This window comes from Carassius gibelio, chromosome A11 (assembly GCF_023724105.1).
Source record: "Carassius gibelio isolate Cgi1373 ecotype wild population from Czech Republic chromosome A11, carGib1.2-hapl.c, whole genome shotgun sequence".
In the NCBI taxonomy this organism is placed as follows: Eukaryota; Metazoa; Chordata; class Actinopteri; order Cypriniformes; family Cyprinidae; genus Carassius; species Carassius gibelio.
In genome coordinates this window covers 10,421,613-10,443,669 of record NC_068381.1, presented here as the reverse complement: position 1 = coordinate 10,443,669, position 22,057 = coordinate 10,421,613, and the positions used below count along the sequence as shown (strand labels likewise).

Here is a 22,057-nt window from a genome sequence, read left to right as displayed (position 1 = left end):
ACCACAGCAACAAGAGTGGGACACAGGCCCACTTAAAGCAAAACAGCAGTAATTGGCAATATATCAACAAATACACAAGCAAAACTGTTTAGGCATTGAGAGACGTGAGACTGGGAGGACAAAAATGTTCCAGATCCTCTTTTATTTGAGCGGGAGAGTGGTGCTTGCTTTGCTTTGAATGAAGAAGAAGAAGAAGAAACAGCCCATATCTCAACCCCACACAGAGAGTGCCTATAAATCAGAGCAAAGCTGACTGAAGGACTTTCAAAAGCTCATGTGGTGACTTTCTGTTGTCAACATTTCATTTGAAGTCTCGTCCCTCTAATGTGCCGGAAATTCACCGAACATCATCGAGCCATGAAAGGAAGCTGAATTAGAAGAGCTGCCAGTCAGGTGTGCTCTGCTTCTACTGATACGCTCAGTAAGTGAATAAATTAAACGGAGGCCTTCGCTCCATGTACTCTGCATTACCAGGCAACAGCTGCGACATCAATCTTTTTCAAGGGAAACGAGGGAGCTTATCAAGAAATAGAATTCAATTAACTGTAAACTATAATGCACCCACGCTGCAGCCTGGACAGTAAAGGCCCAGCTGGGTAAAAATAAATCTGCAGCACTTATCAAGAGCAATCGATACAATTAATGAGGTATTTAGCTTGGAGTGCAACATGGTAATGTAAAATCTTGCCAGGCATTTCAAGGTTTTGTCTTCTTTTCTCTCCTTTTTCAGTGCTGGGTGCATAAAACAGGACAAAAAACACTTCTGAACAAAGTAGCAGTTAATATATACATTAAAAAATGTATGCTTGAATCCCAACATAATATACATAAATCCCAAGATAATATTCTTCTGATATTTATACACACACACACACTCAAATAACACTATTATACTGTATATAGATAGATAGAATGCATTAATAAATGTAACATGTTATTTCTATAATAAATCATACCAACTTAATGTGTAAAATCAAAAGCACTTATATATTTTAATAGTGAGTGTATATCTTTTTTTTATCTAATAGAGCAGTTTATTAATCAAAGATGTAATTGTTTTGGAAGTTGTATTTCATCTCAGGGCGCACGCGACACTGTGTGAGTGCAGTAACCACTGGAACCTCACCTCCACTTTAATGTGACAAGAGAACACTCGATGAGAGCACTTCCAGATAAAACTGACAATTAAATCACTTCAACCAGCTAATGTCGCAGTTCGATAGCGGATGTTTGAAAGCCATCCCGCTCTTAAGCCGTAAACATGCGAGACAGAGAGTGGGCCGGCCGTGTATAGAGATAACAGGAGGTGCTTGAGGCCTTTCTTCAGCCCGCTGTTGACAAGGTGAGCATCTGCAGTGCCACTGATAAGACAGAGACAGGGACAGCCCATTGGTCAGTGTCTGCGCCCACTACCAGGGAGAGGCAAACAACCAGGTTTCAACATGGCACAAGAAGCTCCTTTTCCTGGAAAGTGTCATCTTTCACGCTGTCGCGTTGGAAACCAAAGCCACTTCTTCATTTGTTTAACCCGGCGGAGACTTATTTGGGGCAGTGGGTCCAGCTGTTGCCCTGTTTTGAGCTCCAGCACATACACAGAGCTTTGGCTTCCTCCCAGCATTTGCATGAGAACTATGCAGCTTCTGCGTTCAAGCAGCAGTTCTGGTTTGTGCCAAACTCTTGGGCTAAAAATGCAAACAGTATGAATCATGAAATTATACAGAGCATGCAAGATCCTTCATGTTTAACCACAAATTTTGCAGCAAAAATCATGGGATAAAAAAATGTTCCCTCAACAACAAACAACATACTAGTCATTGATTGAATCAACGCTGATCGCCGACATGTTGAAATACACAAACAATTTGGTTCAGTGTTATTTATTCTTAGTGTTCCTAAGATACAAACAAGTCAGCAGACCACAACACTTGAAATAAAAGAGGTTCAGAAAGAAGTCAAGGGTTGCATCATTGTTGTACAAATGACAGCATTAAAAGGCAAAATCAGTTTTAGCTATTTACTAGTATGCTATCTGGGAAAACTGCACATTTTGTCCAGGAATGGACATTTGCTAAAGGAAATAAAAGGTACATTACAAGCAAAACAAACAATACAACTCAAACAATAAAACCTGTGTGTGTACAGATGAGTGAAATTATTTTACAGTTGTTACCAGTATACCAACAAGTGTTTCATTTTTGGTAATTAAAAACAAGCTAAATTAAAAAATGTATATTAGATGAAAAACTTAAAATTAAAAATGGAAATGGAAATTAGAAACTAAATGAAATAGGTAAGTTTTAAGTACTAAAATGATCAAAACTGAAATAAAAACTAAAGTTATAGAGAAACATCTGACCGCTGATCAATCAGAATCAAGTATTTTTAGAGAATATTTGTGTAATAAAATAAATTAATTATCATTCTAAGTATTATCAGGCATCAAAATGCCGATCTTATAATTATCTGCTTTAGTCAGAACCAAGTTGAAATACGAGTTCATTGCCTCTATTTGAAGAGGTTGACGAGTCTTCACTCTCAGGGTTGTGTGAACCTCATCAGAGCTTCATGAAAGGAGAAAGTGTCTTTGGGTCTTTATGATCGGTGTAAGAACTGAGGTTGATAAACACAAAAGCAATCAGACCCCTAATTCCCCAAAATGCACTGTTCAATCGATTTGCACCGGCGTCATATCGCCTTCTCACTTATCATCTCAAGAGCCCAACTAACCGTGCACTTCTTTGTTTCACAGCCACAGTGTGTAGATAAATCGAAGCAAAACTAAGCTAAGTCATAAAGTAGTTATGGATGAGTCTGTAAGAGCAATAAACCTGAATTATTCAACTGTAAAGCTACTAAACTTTATATTCTAGATTTAATTTCTATCAAGTCTGTTATTCAAACTAGAATCAATTAGGTCAATACGAAGCACCAAATACTTGTGCTTAACTTTCCATTCCATCACACTCGTAAAAAAGGAAAATGATTTAATTTAATAGGCTAGTAAAATCTCAACTCACATTGACGCTGCTGTCTGGTGCCACATAAAATGATGACAATAACCAGCTATATAAACTTTGCAGCGGCAGCAATATTTTCTACTTCATAGATTGTCTTTATCTGACAATTTTTGGCCTGCGGTTCTGCGGTTCTGTGATGAAGCGTTTTGTAAAGGGCTGAACTCCAGAATGCATGTTGCAACGGATCTGTAGACAAGTTCTGATGTATAACCACCTCCACGAGACTCCCAGACGACCTGTACATGCAACTGAGTCCTTAGGCAACCCTACAAAAATGTAGTCAAAAGGAGTTCATCACAGAATATACAGCAGAAAGAGGAAAAACTAAGCATTGTTTGTGGCAGGGAAATAAATCATTTGAGTAGGAATCTCCAAAAACAAAGTGCATCTTTACATGTTAGAGTATAACAAAGTTCTGGGGTCCCAAAGGCCCCAACAGACTTCTAACCAAGAGTAGACTACATAAGGTCAATGATGGAGAGGTTGCAGGTGTCTCCAAATCTCAAGGGATGGCTGGGTTTATTAAACAGCCATCTTTATGCAATGCAGTTGGCATGCAACAAGCATAGTGAACAAAAAAGATCCACAGTTTGTTTCAAATAGTAAGGATAACAAATGTTTTCTAATTAAACAAAGTACTACAGAAACATTTAATACCACAGACTTAACGAAAATCATCCAATGGTTTACTGTGACTGTAACTCCAAATTATCCATTAATAAAAAATGTCAAACATTTCCCCTAGACACATTGTCTGTGGCATTTTCCCACAATGCTTTCCCAAACTAGCTTTGATATTGACTCCGATATGACTGTTTAAGGAGCTCTAAACCTCAAGGTTACATTTTGGGAGTTTTTTTTGTGGACAGTCTACAACATCACAGAAGCAGCAGCAGGGGATTTCACTGTGAGTGGTTTTAATCAATGATTAAGATGAGCGAGCGGCATGCTGTCGAGAGTTCAGAAAACCTCTCGCTCTCAGCCTGTGTGAGTCAGAGAAGGTGAAACGATAAAACACAAAAGAGAATATCATTAAAGTGGATTATTCCAATTCCACACTATTCAATCTCATTTTTAAGGCTTCCTTTGATTTATGCCTTTTTCTTTGAGATATTATGATCAATATAGTGTTTTTTTTTCATCATTTAAATTTTATATTTTATCATTCGGAGCACAAGTTCACAGCAAATACAGAAGCTGTGCAGTACGCGTCCCACGCATAAATGAGATGCAGTCCTCGGGGATGTTTGTGTTACAGTTAGTGTAAATCTTTTTAAAGATATTAAATCCTTTGAAACCAGTGGGAAATCTGACTTTAGATGTTACTGGTCAGTCTGTAAGGTCTTTGGGCCCTTGTTCATCTCAGTATTTGTTTATTTTAAAAAATTATTTTCTTAAAGGAATATTCTGGTTTCAGTGCAAGTTTAACTCAATCGACAGCACTTGTGGACTCAAATAAGCTCATGTTTTAAGAGAAGAATACATGGAAGTTCTTTCATAAAATGATAGGTTTCACATTTTTGGTTTTAAATCTTCCAAAAGTTGGCACCATTTACTTTCCTTATAAAGTGCTGCCATGTAACTTTGCTTTTTTTTTCTTCACAGGAAATGAGGGACGGGTTAATTTTATTTGTTTTTAATTAACATTATGCCACGAACAGCAGTTGACTGAATTTATTTTATGCTGAATATGTCTCTAATCAGGATCTTGTTTGGTTTTCTAATAAAAATATCTAAATTTCTTTGAAACAAGATAGTAGCAAAATTATAGAATTCTTGTTTTCAGAATAATTACGCTTATTTTCTTACCAGTTTTTCCTGTTCCAAGCATAAACCCCACCAAAATGTGGTTTGATTTATGCTAACAACAAAAAATGAATAAGACAAAGCTTTCCAAATATAGCTTTTTTTTCCAATTACATGTATCTTTAAATGAAGGATCTTTGTATAGTAAAAAAAAGTCTAGAAAAATGACCATGGTGCAAAGAGTTCATCTACAGAGAGCATTTACGCAAAGATTAACGATCTTAACGGCATAGTGTTCAATAGATCGCACATGCTTTAAGCAGGGCAGCTATTGGCAATGGCACGTATATATCACTGCAGACTGAAAACTGGCTTCCTAGTGAGTCGTTCGACTTGGATGATTATGGATATAATTCACAGGCAAAGAACGTGATTCCGTGGGCTGCAGCAGGAGACCACAGAGGTTGGTGCCTTGATGATAAGGGCCACTCTTCATCTGATGGATCACGCTGCTAATGCCTCTTAGGCTGAGAACCAAATTACAGAAGCACAAATCACAGCTCTCGTTTGTGGCTTGAGAGGAGAGCAGAGGTTGAGAAAAGCAGAGAGTGATACTCTTATTCTGCTTTGATAACAGCAAATCCAGCCACGCGGCAAAAATACAACTGAAATAATAATTCAGACATTAAAAATTATCATAAAAACATATTGTTTCCATCGTTAACCAACTTTTCCCAAATTACCATTCTGGCTAACTAGCTTCACCAACTAACCTTTTCTGGTTAATATCATGGCAGCTAGCATTAAACCTCACCATTTACAATTAAAACACAACTATTCCTGAAAACTTAATACACATACTATTATCTTTCTGTTGTGTCAGAGGATCTCATCCGTCTCTCAGCAATACCTCACATTTATTCTTTTCAGAGGTAATTCAGGAACTTTGTTTTATAGCCCCTCTTGTGTTTCTGTCTAGTTCTCCTCATTTGTAAGTTGTTTTGAATAAGAGCATCTGCTAAATGAATAAATGTAAATGGAATTGTAAACAGTGAGCCAAGCCATAACTGCAAAACACTGTCTCTGAAGAGAAGCCTGTCGGAAATGTTACATATCAGCTCGATTTGGATTTGGACTGGATTGTTGCTTGGAACAACTGCCAAAAATGCTAAATGAGCCAGTTACTAATACATCAAGTGAAATGCATAATTCTAAGACAGTTTTATTAATCCGGAGGAAATATTAGCGCACTCCACATTAAAACCAAGCATGACCCAAATATGCTGACCCATATAGGCGAAGAAAATCAACCTCAGCATTTCTTTTAAGACCTACACAAGAGCTTATCTCAAAAATAGCACCCACGTCAAATGACATTTCCAAATCAGAGCTGTGATAGAAGCATTATTAAAGGGTAGGAGGTGTGGGCTGCTATACTACGATAAAGCTACTAGTGCCAGCAGCGAAATAATGCATGAAAACGCATTACAAGTCTCACGCTATGCAGAGAGATTGCGGGTGACACTTGTATGCCTTTTGGCGAGAAAATGTGGCTGATTTGTGCGTAGCACACTTTTGAGATGAAGAGACGATGTAAAGCACATGCATTATGTGGCATCTGTGCAGAATCAGATACTTTTTTGCATGCATGATGGCAAAAAATCCTTCTGTGTGTGTGTGCTTCTAGTCCTCTGTGTAGGGATATCTGAGGGTTACAGCTGTGCTGAATTAATTGCTCTGCGTTTAAATTGCAAGCAAGTTCAGCCTGCCTGTGCCAACTGGAGATAGTGGTAATTGATTCACACTTTCATTAAGGACAGATTAGGCCATGCCAGCGAATGGGCACCAAGTGCCTTGACAATACACACACACACACACACACACAAAAACGTGATGTTCCAAATTCACGACTGTTACTCTATTAGCTTTGGAACTCAGAAATGATGATAATAATAATACCACTAATAAAATATATATATATATATGTGGTTTTTTGAGCACCACAGTGGTATATTATGATTTCTGAAGAAACATGTGACACCGAAGACTGGAGTAATGGCTACTGATAAATAACTGAATAAAATAGCAGAATAAATTACATTTAACAATTAATATAATTAAACAAATTATTACATTTTACTGTATCATTGCTTAAACGAGGAAGAAAAAAAATTCCTTCATCTTTTGCAATACAGAGTAGCATTCAGAATATTAAAATAAATAAATAAACAGCTTTTTCTGAACTTTCAGATGCCAGCAAGATTTCATATATATTTACATGTGACCACACACATTTACATGCCAATGTTGCCTAATTCGTGTTTGGAAACTTTGCCTGCCAGGGAAGTAATAAGGGCTTGAATTCAAATATTCAAAACTCTGTTACTGTGTTGTTTTTGTCCACCTCCTACTCAAGCATATGCTTTCCTCTGATACTGGAATAAATTAGCTTGACAGCAGCAAATCCTGTTGGGCAGTTCTCTAAGACTGCACAAGGGTTTCTTTTTTTCTCGGACATATAATTTGCTCTGTTATGTAACACACACACTTAAGTGAAGTATCTCACTTCAAAATTGTGAGACGGAGGTGACAGAATGCAACATATTGTAGTAGCTCTCGGCGTGGGTGCTCCACACACGGCTTTGGCAGCATCAAACTTGTCCGGGAGCTGTAATGTGAACTTGTAGTTTGTACTTTGGGGTTGGAGAGAAGGGCAGAGCATGACACAACCATCTGGCAGCAGGGGCTTGGAGGGTCAAACTCATTATCTTCATCTATCTGGAGCGTAACAACTGGCACCGAGCAGATCAGTGAGCCGCAGAGGTTATGCCAAGCCCTATAGGCACCAGTGGCACAATATTCTCAAAATACCATTGGACTATGAGCATACACACACACACACTTGTAAATAATGAAATAAACAGACACACAGAAGCACTTGTGGGTGAAATATAATGTCTAAAATTATATCTAAAATGTAAATGGAAAGAAACAACTAAACAAAACGCATACTAAAAAAGGAGATATATTCTGCTAATACTGCTATTTATAACCATGCAAAATAAATCTCACTTCTAAAGGCCCAACATAAAAATTAAAAAATTAAATTAAATTTATGCATTTAGCAGACGCTTTTATCCAAAGCGACTTACAGTGCATTCAGGCTTTGGATTTTTGCCTATCATGTGTTCCCAGGGAATCGAACCCCCAACCTTGCGCTAGCTTGCTTGCTAATGCAATGCTCTGCCAGTTGAGCTACAGGAACACTACACATAACACACATAAGCAAAATATACCCTGTGATATTCTTTATATGTATGCATGTTATTCAGTCTTACCATAGATACAAAAGCCATTCACAAACACAACAATTGTGTACACCAGCACGTTTGAAATCATTCTTAACAACAGACCAGCGCCAATGTTAGCTGATCTCAAAGAGCAACGGTGGAAGTGTCCTGAGGCAAGGTTAAGGAACAACACAAAAACAACATTCAATCATTCAGTCAAAAACAATACTACCCCACCCTAAAAACTTTCAAAGGCACAAGCTGCGCTGTCATACCACAGAGATCAAACACTCAAATTCCAATGAATCAAACAAGCGTTTCAGGAAGTGTGTTCACAATAAACCAGGCATTCAAAAGTACACAGCCGAGCAGCTTCAGATGAAAACTGACTTCATAAGACACCTCACACATCAATCACCTACATAATTAGCTTCACGAGAGTGAATTCGCAGTATGTGCGCTGAGACAGTGCAAAGTTAGGTAATTTACTGTATGCATGTTTCACATTCCTGCTGTTTTGCCAATGCCAACTATCAAAGTGTCTAAATATGATCCATAAGTTCCTGCTCGGTCTGTTGTTAGACTTTGTATAAGGAGTGTAAAGATCAGACTCCCAGTGTTGATTCAGCGGGTGTGGAGAAGACACAGGGATTATTACTAGCCTGCTACAGACAAACTAACAGGCTGATTCAGGATCAGCTTTTATGGCTTCGTGAGTAAACCAATGAGAGAGGATTGTAAAGATTTTAAAATGTCACAACAGACTGAAACAAGAGATTAACAAGCTTGGGAAATGCCCATCAAATATTTCCACTTTTACAGTAAAAGGTAAACACAACACTGAAAAAAAAAAGAAATTTAAATATGTTTTCTTTTCATTTTTCCGTTTATACAACCGCTTTTACAACCCAGTTTCCATCATCTATCATTTTCATACATAAAAAGCAGATAGTTGTGACAGATCATTGGTCAGATTAAGGGATGCGCAAATATCCCTCACGTAAACAGACAGCACGATGCCTAGGTATGACCATCTCATATGATCTCACAAACAACACTGTGACTAACAATGTGTCACTAATGTAATTACAGCGGAGTATTGGGTAAGAGCTACACGTCACACATGGTAATCATACGTATAGTATCATAGCATTACTCCAGATTACATGAAATTAAAGGCAAGTACATACATGCCTTGTATGTGCTTGGCTTATCAAATAGTATAAAAAAAAGTTGGTCATCCATCAAAGTACTAAAGGTTTAATCTTTCATATGGGATATAGGTCAGTGTTCAATCTTTTTTGACTCATTTGCTCCACTACTAAGTCCATAACACACAAAACCTGAAATGTGCTCTTTTCAATTTATATTACGGCCTACTTGACTTCTTTAGAAAGGAACTGAAAATTTTTTACCTTCTGACAGCCATAATATTATTAAGTCACGGTTTCTATTTTGTACAATAGTTTTAACAAAGAATATCCTGTTTGGGAAACACTGATATGGGTCACTACATATGTCCCAACACCTGCCGGTACGAGTGAAGAGCCTCTGTATCTAGTAAACACGTAGAGATTTACATGACTGGTCAGCTGGTTATATAACTCAGTGGTGCGTCATGGCTGTCGTTTCCGTCTTGAATTCATGTACACAGACAAGCACTCACCTGGCCTGCCCTCCTCTTTTTCAGATCTCATGCCCCCCACAGTGCCAGCTTCAGCAGGCTCCACTGTCAGCGCTGGAGCTTCTTCTCATAGCAAGAAAATTCAACTAACGCACACACAGGTACAGCGTTCACTCCTACTGCTGCCCACACACTCCTCCCTGACAGGTTACTAGGGAGGTGTTCCCGAGTGAGTAGAAACAAGTTTGAGCCGCCTTCCTGTTTGAGCCGTATACCTGTTCTGGGAGTTTCTCTTGGGCATTTTCTAATGTTCCCCACCCCCTCTACACCCTAGCTACCTGTTCTCACTCTCTGTCACACACACACACACACACACACACACACAAACTCCTCCCAGCCTCAAAAGTGCAGAAAGTTCAAAAAGGAAAAGGCACATTCATAGGACAGGGGGAGGAGACAGCGAGCTTTTCTGATCAGGTGAAAGGGCAGGTGTGTGTCTCTTCAGAGGCCCCACAGCTCCATCTGATGGTGGAAACAAGACACAGACAGACTGTTCTTTTAACGTTAAAGCAACAGTACCCTAAAAAGGAAAATTCAGAACTTTGGTCTCTCTATATTCACTTTCATTATATAGAAAAGAGTATCCATGGCATTCTTCTAAATTAGATTTTTTTTTTTTTACACAAGATTTATTCAAAATGAGCCAAAAATGTCAATCAACAAACCTATTAATAGATTAAACTGATATAATAACAACAAGAAAATATAAAAAGAATAAAAAAATTTCTTTCTCATTTTTGGTTCCATTCACTTTTATTGTGTAGAAAAGAGCATTCAGCACATTCTGATAAAGTTTACCTTTTACTGAAGAAAGAAACTTAAACAAATCTGGACTGACATTAAGGAGAGTGACTCATGATGACTGAATTCCCATTTTTGACTGAGCTGTCCCTTTAAGGTATGTCAGCTATCACAGTGACCTTTCTCAACCCCCACAAACTTGCTCTTTCTTGAACTTAAAGTATATCCACTTTTTGTCCACCCTATTTCTCACACCTTATCCCATAGTTCTTTGCAACAGACTCCGTTCAGGGATCTGTGGGACGTATTGTCAGATAAAGGGCTGGTTGAGTGTCCTCTTTCTCATGGAACTAATGGAGCTTCTGGCAGATAGGGGCCCACTCTCTGTCACAGTGCACCAGCTTCAACCTGCAGCGAGTGGTAGTCTCGAACACAGCCAGGCAGGAGGACTCAAGGGCTTTCAGGGTCTTAACACACACTCATCTCTCCTTTTATCACTCTGTCTTAAAGACCAGGATGCTGGTGCTGAGTTCAGAGTGCATGCTGGGATAAAAATGACCAGTTCGTACACAAACAACTCAGTGTGATACTTTGAAGCATATGCTGTTTGTGTAATGAATGAGAGACTGCCCTAATATCAGATAGGATGGGCCCAAGAGCTCTTGTGGGTTGATTAAATATACACATGTCCATCAGAAAAAGCTCGGCTGGAGATTATTTGTTGAGTTGTTGTTTTCCGAGGGGTGCTGCACATAAGTGAGCTTTTATTGGCATGGGAGGCTGAAAGTAATGGATTTAGTACATTAAAGCATCTCTAATACGACTGCCTGCTTCTTTTTTTCTTTTTTTTCTCTCAGCTCCATAGATACAGTTGCGTGGCAGAATGAGCGTTATCTTTCAAAACAATTTAAGGCTCGGCTGGGAATAATGAAGTACTGACAGCAAGCACAACATCAATAATGCTTTTTGCACATGGTGAAACGAACAAGGAAAGGGACTGAAGTCGAAAATGATTCCCCGTACTGGTTAAAATGAAGACCCTCTATCAGGGTCTATCAGGGAGTTTGGCTTCTTTGTGATGTTGGCTTTGATAAAGACATAAAGATTATGATTTAGGAGGACAGCACTCCGGAGGGAAAGGCAATAGAGAGTAACAGGCGTCATTATGTGTGGAAAATGGGATGTCTAGAATAAGACGTAGAAATTCTGTTCAGTTTCCAGTTTGATCAATACACTTCATAATGACGCCTCCCCGCAGCGGGTGACATTATACGAATCAGACAAAGCTTTTTTGTTTTCTTGGAAGATGACTCTCTCGCTATTTGTATAAGTGCATTTCTTTAGTCGCATTCACTTTGTTCCTCACAAACACATAAGCGGGGGGAAAAATGCTGAAAATTCACAGGACAATGGTTTTGTTTTATTTGCCTTTCATTGTTGTGATGAATTACCCGAGCTCTGCATGCTCACAGCCTGTGGAAAATGACTACTAAGCACTAAAACATTGTGCATATGCATATATGGATACCTTACCTTTGTCAAGTGAAGAATCTGGAGTTCCGAAGTCCATCAACCTTGACATGCCTGTCTGGAAAGTGAGATCAGAGACCAATGCTTTCTGCCGGTGGTGGACCGAAGGATCTGCAAGACAGACACACAAAAGATTTGATCATAATGCTTCTTTAAGCTTCATCAGATCCATGCCCACAGAGAGATTTGACATTTTCATCTTTGTAAGTGGCCGAGGATGGTGAAGTGCAGGCCTCCTATGACAAAAGGTGTGCTGAGTGTTTCGCTGCATCTCTGGCTCGTGACTCACCGAGCATCTCACAGCTATTACTACTCATCTGTAATTAACTCTGAAACGGTGACACGCACCACGCAAAAGCGCCACATCCACTGAATGGCTTTTAAAGACAAATAATCACTCTCTGTCCGCAAGCCCACGCCGTAGCCATAATCAGTGTGCATTGAAAGTGACAGGTAGCAATTTTATGTACATTGCAAAGAACAACACACTGAATCATGATTTTCCCTCCGATCTGAAAGGGAAGAGGAAAGCTAACAATGTTCGTTTGATGAGGACTAGAGAGTGCTGGGATTTACAATCACCATCAATCATCTTCCTCCGTGCTGTACCATAGTAAGGTTCTCTGAAGCCATGAGGGATTTCCAGGTATACCTGTGGAAGCGGAACAGGGGCGGCGTACCGATCTGTCAACAGACTGCATCATGAGCATCATAAATAAATGGCTCTTTTGTCATATCAGGCCCCTTGCATCACCAGACGCCGACATGGAGTGTCATGGACATGGACATGTCACTTCCGTGAGGAATTGTGTGCATTGTGTGTCAATTACTACAAGCTTTGACAGGAGATATGAAATGGTGCTTGTCATTTTCCACATCATTATGTCAGACAGCATTCATCCTTCGCTGTTTCCTTTAACAGACACCATCTCAGCACTGCTTGGTTTTCTTCCCGTGGCTCAGGCTTCATGGCCGGCTGCACATCTGAACTGATGCTGCTAATTGAAGTCTCTTCAAGTGCCCTTTTCCACTCTACTTCTGTATCTGCTCCTGTTGCTCACACGTACACAGCTCCTAATGTAACTTATTCTGTTTTTGGACACTGGACACTGTTACATTGCAAATTCTTCTTTTTTTCTGTCATGCCACAGTTGACTTTACTAGCTACCGCAGAGGACTTCAAATGTCTTTTTCAGACTAAGGACACCCAGTGCATAAGCACACCTGTTGTCATTCTAAGCCTGGTCTACATTAACATAAAAGGGTAAAAAGTATTATGTTAATGTAAACATTTGCAAAAATGAACAGAACAAAACAGAAATTAAGCAGAGCAACAAAACAGAATAGGAATGAAAAAGAACAGAAAATTAGACAAGCATAAGCAAGATATAGAACAAAATAAAAGACGACTTTAATAACATCTTATAAAGTTGAAAAATATTGATCGCAAGCTACTTCATCAGTTGTTGTTTTTACTATTAATTTTAAAATACTGATATTTGTGAATAAATGGATTATTAATAATAATAATAATACATTTTGTTTGGAAATTTAACAAAAATAGTATATATAACCCTTGAGATGGAATGTCGCCACAATCATGGAAAACTTCAAAGTATCAGGAATTTTAAAGCTAATTTGGAGGTCTGGAAAGCCATGGGATATAAATATAGAAAAGTCATGGATTCATTGTTCTAAAAGTGTGGGAACCCCATAGCCAAGAGGGGTCCATAAAGAAATACATTTTCAGCCCGGCGGAGTCAATAATATCCCCGTTGTGTCATGGTATCATTTTCAGGAGTGGGTCAATGGTGATGAATGACTGAAATCACATTTCTGCTTTTTATGTCTGCCCAGTTCTACAGATGCTTTTGGTTACAAGGTATTGACTGAAAGCCTTCATAATGGATGGAAAATTCCCCATACGAGGGCCCTTCACAAGTCTGCGCTCTGCTGAGTTACTAATGGCATGACAATTCAGATGAACCATTTAATGCATTTTAATGTCATTGGCAGTTTGTTGAAAAACTTCATCTACTGAAGTTACAAAATCAAATAATGGCAATTGTGCATGAGTTATTGTACATAATATGATGCAGCTGTAAAGTGCAGCTCATCATTCAAGGCTTAATTTTTTTGGTGCACAGAGGCTGTTAAATAAAGGGAATGAACCAATCATAACCATAATAGCTTCCTGTTTAAGTAGAAAGTAAAGTCAAAATTGGGCAACGATGGACTGAGAGACTGACTTGGCCCTAACATAATGCCCTTCTAATAATCCACCCTGATTAAAGTCTCTCCTGTTTCCTCAGATTCAACTTGCTACACCCCTCAGAACCGATTCATTCGAGAGATTTTAAATGGATCTATTTGGAGGCACTTTGCACCCAACCCTGCTGAGACAGTTCATTTCTGAAATTCGCTAAGACCAAATAAAAGGATTTAGAAAGAGGCTTTATAGAGTTCATTTGTCCCTTTTATACCACCAAAGTGCCATCCTCATTTTGCCTTTGGACAATTTAGAGAGTCATTATCATTAAACTTTCGCACATTCCAGACATTTCTGAATATCAAAGACTGCTTACCACAGATGTAATTCTGTTTGAATACAGGACCATTAGGTTAAAAACTATTTTTCTGCCCTTTCCTATCACATTAATGCCACAAAAGCAGTCAAACACAACAAACATATCAGCTAAAGTGAAATAATAGATTCTGGACTGTGGAGTGGTCAGATGATCCTGTGCAGTAGTACACTGTCCTCCTCCGTATCAGACATAAGCCTTATATTAAAAGGGTGAAAGGTTATGAAAATAATGAACAGACACCATAAGGATTTGTTATGGATTACCATAGCTAAAATGCTTTTTTTAGCTATATTCCCTCCCTCAATATCAATCTATATGCAACAAATGCACAATAAGAGATAAACGCACAGTCTGCTGGGAGCATTGCCATGAATTCTGCTGACAAGTATTCTGGCCCCTGGCCCCAGCTCACCTCTGTCTCTCTGGCAATAGCCGAAGCCACAAATACACACCACAAAGAGGTCCGTTTTTTCCTAGGTGGGAACGGGGTCAACTTGGTCAGATTTGGAAGCAGCATACTGTCAATCATTGTCTGTAGGTGTCCAAGCACTTCCTTATTAATGCGATACCTGTCAACATAACATATCACTCAAAACATCATGACCAGTGACATGCTGACCTGACTGCCTCTGTGGAGTGGGAGGGGCTTGTGCCTGATGATGTCACAGTCGGTTTCTGGTTGTGTGCTAGACATTTAAATGAACTTTAAGATAATTGTGAGCAAGCAGACGGATTAATTGTATAGTTTGTTTGGATAAAACTGAAGCTGCAATTATCATCAACTGTTTGCTGATGCTAAACTTCCTTTGCATTTCATTACGGATGTGACAGTCTTTGCTCCTTTGTTAAAGCAGCTACTTAACGAGAAAACAATGCATTAATAATCATTGCTAAGTAGACAGCAGAGTAAAAGGACCATGAGAGAAGTCATAATAAAATAATGAATATAAAACAGTTAGGTTGGTCTTAATGCTTTAATATGTAAGAAATTAACAGATGCTCATATGGAAATATTTTTGCACATATTCTAATCTATGCCTTCTTATCTTTGAAACAAACAACCAAAACAGCAGTATAATTAAAAAAATGTTCTGCTTTATTTTATAGTAAAATAGAAAAACATGCAGGCATATGCAAATACTGTACATTTGCTGATGGCTTAAAACCCACATAAACTTTAATTGAAAGCAAAAAAGTTTACCAGTTGTTCTTAATTTTTATCCTCCTTAATATATTATGTATTCACCAGAGCATATCCATACGCTGTCACCGGCACTTCTGAACATTTTATTTGGAGAAAGTGAATTAAATGTGCATTAGTGTCAGTGTGGTTTCAGATTTATAAATGTTTTTCACACTAAATAAATGAAAACATTTTGGTTTTTGCATTTCTGTCTGCATACGTTAATTTAAAATAAGAGGCTGAAATTGACTCTGTATCTATGTGCGTCGCTGAAAATCCATCACATTTCAATTTAGAGCTCAGGCATAGATCGCAAAGGCTAGAGAAAAATATCAATATTGTCAATATCACAAATCAATAATGTAAATCTAGTTTCCTGTTGAAATTATATCTAGACTTCTGCTTCTGACCTATATTTAATAATAAAAGCATTATCTCTCATTAAACGGTAACGTTAACCTCCTGTCTCTTAGACACAAACACGAACAAGTGGACCTCATCCAAATTCAGTGTGGTGTGGAGGAATGCTGACAGTACAAAAAATAAAAAGCTTTTCTTACTTAGATGCATTACCCAGCAGTTACGGAGTATCATTAGTACAGCTATGCCGCAGATGGCATTGACGAATCGAAACAATCTTCTCTGTGATTAGGAGTTGTGGTAAAAGTGAGAAGGGTCTGAAAAACTGCAAGGAGAAAAGCTTAAGGCAGCCTGAACACTGGGCCCTCCACTGGAGAGAGTTTAGTTTTTTTGGCATTGATGGAGCGCAGGATGATATCGTGTGGGTTCAGAAGCTTGAATATCCTTCATGATACCATTTTATAGGGTCTTCATGTTTGGTCTGCAGCAGTGAAATCCTTAAGGCTAGACTTAGGGAACAGAAACATTTTCATTTTACTAAGAGTAAATTTAGAGTTAATTTTACAAATCTAATTCTAGTGTGCGAATGGGTGACTGAGCTTCACCTGCGCGTGATAAACAAATCCTTGGAGAAACAAGGTGGGCAAATGTAATTTCAAGCAGAAAACTGCAAAAATGCACAGGTCATATACTTTTGTCCCCAATCAGAAAAACAAGGTAAATGTAATTTAACAAAATGTCCCAAGACGCTATGTAAAATAGTGTGACCATGCAATTATTGAACTGAACACAGCAGCTACCAGGGCTACAGTGGTATGCATGTACACGCGCACAAATATATATAAAACTTGGGAAGTCATGGTCTAGTGTTTAGAGAGTATGACTCCTAACCCTAAGGTTGTGGGTTTGAGTCTTGGGCCGGCAATTCCATGACTTAGGTGCCCTTGAGCAAGGCACTGAACCCTCAAATTCACCCCGGGTGCCGCAGCCGGGTATGTGTTCACAGTGTGTGTGTATGTTTGTGTGTGTGTGTGTTCATTGCTCTGTGTGTGTGCACTTTGGATGGGTTAAATGCAGAGCACAAATTCTGAGTATGGGTCACCATACCTGGCTGTATGTCACATCACTTTCACTTTTTAAACTAAGAAAGTCAATTCACACTATTGTTCAGACGTTTGGGGTTAGGAAGTTTTTTAAATTTTCTGAAAGTCTCTTCAAGTGCTCATCAAGACTATATTTATTTGATCAAGTAATATTGTGAAATAAAACATGTAAAAATTAAAATGTTATTTTAAATGTATTTTAAAATATACTTCATTCCTGTGATGCAAAGCTTTCTTTTCAGAAGCCATTATCCCATTCTTTAGAGTCACATGAAATTATTCATGTTTATTCTTCAGAAATTATTCTTCAGAAATTATTTTCATATGCTGATTTGGTGCATTTCTTTTCATTATCAATGATGAATATGAAGTTCAAAAGAAGAGCCTTTGAAATAAAACTCTTTTGTAACATAAAAATCTTTATTTTCATGTTTTATGAATTTAATGCACCCTTTCTGAATAACACTAGTACCTTTTAAATTATAGTATAAACACTTTACTTATTAAATTCATTTATATATTTATGCATGCATTCTGACTACAAAACATTTTGAGCCTCTGTACAGTCATTCTAATTCTGCACCAGTCTTCTTCCTGTCTGGTTTGTGACTGACTGGAATACCGTTTATATGAGATATGAGAATTTTTGGGCCCATCTTCGGTGTCCTGATGGGTGCAAGTGATCAAAAGCTCAAGCCCCGTCTCCATCATCTCTCTCAAGCCTCAGAAATTCAGTCTGAGTTTTGTCCCAGCGGACCGGATGTTGCCAATGGCTGGAAAAATGTTGTTTATTAATCGGTATTTATACCCTCGGACAACAGAGGAAAATCGATAGGCACTGCATTCACTGCACATTAAGCCTGAGAAGATGCTTCAAGGACTGTGTGATTGACTGCCACTGCTTGTGTGTGGATAGCATCAGTTCCACAACAATCCACTGCCCAGAGCAGAGACTTTCGCAGACAACCCCCCTCCACCCCCCATAATCCCCCCACCCCAGTACCTTTATCGGAAAGACTGTACTTCCCCAGCAAGGTTTTACTTAAAAGAACAGTAGGTCCACTAGTAAGAGCACTAACCAGTTAACAATGCAGTACACCAGAGTTAGTAATGACAGTGTGAGGAACCATCATTGAGAAATGGATACACTAATGAGACGGTTTCTTTAACGACAGCTGAGATTAGGATTCAGGTAGGGAATCAGTCTTGGATCAACGTGAAAGGCCAGTGTCTGTTCTCAAATCATTAAACAGCACCATGATGCGATACACACAAGGGGCAGATGGAATACAAAGGTCAGCAATTAAGCAGCATGACAGGCGCAGACAGAGGAAGCAGGGGGTGGAAGAAACCCAAAAGTAATAAGCAGAAGAAGATTACTGCATGTCAGAGCAGTTTACATACATATGCAGTAATCTGAGATATATATATATCTCAGATTACTGCATTTTATATATGTAATGCAAACGTTAAAACAGAAAAAATAGCATGAACATTTAAATATTTCACATCAATTGTAACTGCTAAAATATACAGTACATCAGCTCAAAACCGATTGATTTTCTTTTTAAAGTACATCCGTATCATTAAAAAAATTAAAGTTGCTTGTACTTGTATACCTCTTGAACTTGAAAAAGGCACTCTCCACTGGATTTCATCTCTATAGTTTGCTTTTGGTGTATGATGGCATGTTTAAGTGTAGCATTTTTCTTGAGGAGCTTAAATAAATATCAGTATAGCTGCTGGTTATGAATGTAGCCTTTGTAAATAACAAAATGTATGCCCCCAAGAAATCTATTCTAACTTGTTATTAAAAGAAAAAAATCTCCACAGTATGACAGTATCACCTCTATCAAAGGTGATAATGCATCACTGAATGAAGTGCACAAACCATTTGAATGACAATTCAAAAAAAGCTGTCAAAAGACAATGCTGCAGGGGATTGTTTTTCAAAGAGCCATTTCACTGCAGAAGGCCATTGCAGTTCTATTCATGACTGGTGCGGGAAAAATGCTTTGTAGGCAGTTTGGAGATATCCAAAGAAGTCAATGGTGCTCTGAAATACTCAGGCCCGGGTGAATCATCATAATATCTGATAAATAGTTGCCTTCATGAGTTTAAGCAAATTGAATTTCTTGCAACAACTGCCTCATGGCCAATATCCAATAATGATATAGTAGTCTATTACTCTATCAGTCAAGTGCATTCGTCAGACTGGACTCTATGTGGAGAACTCAGCGCATGATTTTTCTCATGCACACACAGAGTTTAAATACACTCTCTCATTCCTGAATACCTCTCATTCCTGATGAATGGAATAAAGATCAAACAAACAATTCGATGCAGAATATTAGGAGTGATGAGGTTTGTCAGAATAATGCGAGGGAAAATCCCTTTGAACATGGGATCTGTTCAAATGATGTCAGCTACGGCAATAAAGATTTCAACTATTCCAGACTGCTTTCTGTAATATCTGCTGGAAACGCTGAAACATGAGTCTTTTATAAGCAGCGGGAGACAGAGAACTACTCAAAAACAACAAGACTACGTTATTCCTTGAGAGTTTCGAAAATTACCTATATACTCTATATCTGTACCTCCAGAACATTCCACACAGATCTACTGAGTTCCTCCATTCACCATGAACTAAGACTGACAAGAACACACACACACACACACACACACACACACACACACACACAGTGTAGGTCAAATCTAGTTTATTCAACTAATATGAGACCAATTATGTGATTTTCTCTGGTGCTTTAGTCCAATAGTTTTAAACTTTTGATGCCAAGGACTTCTTGTCTCCTTTGCTAAAATATAAAAAGCCATTGGTACTGTCTGAGGAAAAAGACTGATATTGTAAAAAGACAACATTTTGTTGGCAAAACTACATGAATGGCTTATGGTTATAACAGCAGAAATATATTTAAAAAAAATATGGAAAAAAGTCATAATATAAATAAATGCTCAAAGTTTGTTAAAAACTGTTCAAATTTTTGTCTTCAGTATGACATTTTTAAATAAATATGTTTATTCAGCAAAACGCATGACATTGAACAAAATTGAGGGTAAAAACATTTATAATTTTACAAAAGACTTGAACTTTCTTTTCATTAAATAATGTTGAAAAAAATGTATCATGTCTTATAGAAACATTTTAAACGGCACAAAATTTTGAAATACCCCAAACTGCTACTGTATATATTATACATCAAATGTACATTATTAATCTAAAATAATGCATTGTGTATTTGTGTAGAACACTTTAGAATACATATCATTACAAATCTATTTTGAAAGAAACAAAATCAAATGAGTGTGGCATGGAAAAACTAATTCAACAAATTAAACAAATGAACAATTTAAATTTGACAGTCCTAAAAATGCATTGTAATAACACCCTTTTTACTTTCATATTTTCTACAGATGTCTAGCAGACCCCAGCAGATCATGGGGTTGGGGTCCCAGGACAACAGTCTGAAAACCGCTGGATCGTCCCACAATGTGAACAGGAAAACTTGTAATGTTGTTACCCAAAACATACTGAAGAGTACAATCAAAGCACTCTTATGAGACTTTTGGATCCGAAACTAGAGGTATTTGATTAGAGTCAGAAAAGTGTCTAAGTACAGTACCCTGAGAACACAGCTTTGAGGAGAAAGAAAGAAAAATCTGATGTTAAGTGTAAAGATCAGTAACACATAAATAAACTACAGTCAACTGAAGGAAGGGAATAAAGCCTGAGGTAAACTCTTTGAAGTAATGTTTTCACAGGAAAACTTTTAAAAAGCAACAGCTATGATGTGTTGCAGGTTTCTAATGACAAATGTATCTAGTTAAGTGCTTCTCAGGCCTGTACAGTCCAAAACACAGTGCAGGGGATTTTTCTACGGATCTGAATGATTGCTTACTCTGAAGGGATTGACTGGGTGTGCAGGGCAATCTAAATGTTACAGAGGGTTTAGCTGGATACTAATGATTCAAGCTGCTCTTTAAGGGTCACAAACGCACACAGGGGATCTCGAGGAAAGGTCACAGGGATTTGACATTTCAATTTCACCTGCCACTGAAGGGTAGATGAACATGCTGTGGAAATCACCAAGGCGTCAAAACAAATATGGGGCTAGATGCAAGATTTGAGACATAATTCTTAAAACTGAGTTTGATTTCTCAAGTGCACTTTGGCATTCAGAACAGTTACAATTCTTAAATCTAATGTAAATCTAACTTCATTGTTGCTAGAGATGTCAAAGACCAGGAGTTTGTTTTATAAGGCATTCAATAACTCAAAGACGTCCGGAGTGTAAACTTCATTTCCAGCAAAGGTTCATTTAATCAAGGTCCAAAAATAAGTTACACTGTTAATAAGTCAATAAGCTGTATAATAAATAAACTGAATAAGTGGGGTTCGGTCAAATTTATTTATAATTTTCTGGTTAGCAAACTTAGCATCTATACCATTCTGAAAGAATTAAATAGTTAATCATAAATAGTCAAAATAGTCTCAGTGATGGCTTATTTGTCTATTACAGGCATAATCTTATTCAAATGAATTTTAACAGATTTCCAAGCTTTATCAAAAATAGAATTCTGACTTACAATTATGTAGTGACAAGAATTAAAAAAATAATAATTTAATATAACTTTTTGCATGGCAAATGATCAAAAAACAGTAAATGACTCTAAAAGGGTCATGACATTAAACATACACTCCACTCAGATGCTGTTTGTCCATGTGAAGAAACAACTTGCTCAATTTTAACAATATTAATTTATGATAAATGATTCTTATCCCACTGGAACCAATCA

At 37.9% G+C, this 22,057-nt stretch overlaps 1 protein-coding gene across 7 annotated transcripts in view; it reads right to left on the bottom strand.

Annotated features, from left to right (window-relative positions):
- LOC128022286 (kazrin) overlaps positions 1-22,057 on the bottom strand; it is a 161,715-nt gene that overhangs the window by 18,908 nt on the left and 120,750 nt on the right. For 6 of the 7 annotated variants that reach the window (XR_008185895.1, XM_052609664.1, XM_052609663.1 and 3 more), the window contains one exon: positions 12,012-12,119. Coding sequence is in view for 6 of the 7 variants with exons in the window: in XM_052609664.1 (XP_052465624.1) it covers positions 12,012-12,119 (108 nt within the window). In the remaining variant the exon portion in view is untranslated. Of the gene's footprint in view, positions 1-9,719; positions 10,082-12,011; positions 12,120-22,057 lie in introns of those variants that run through there. The other variant, XM_052609666.1, reaches the window with a different exon arrangement.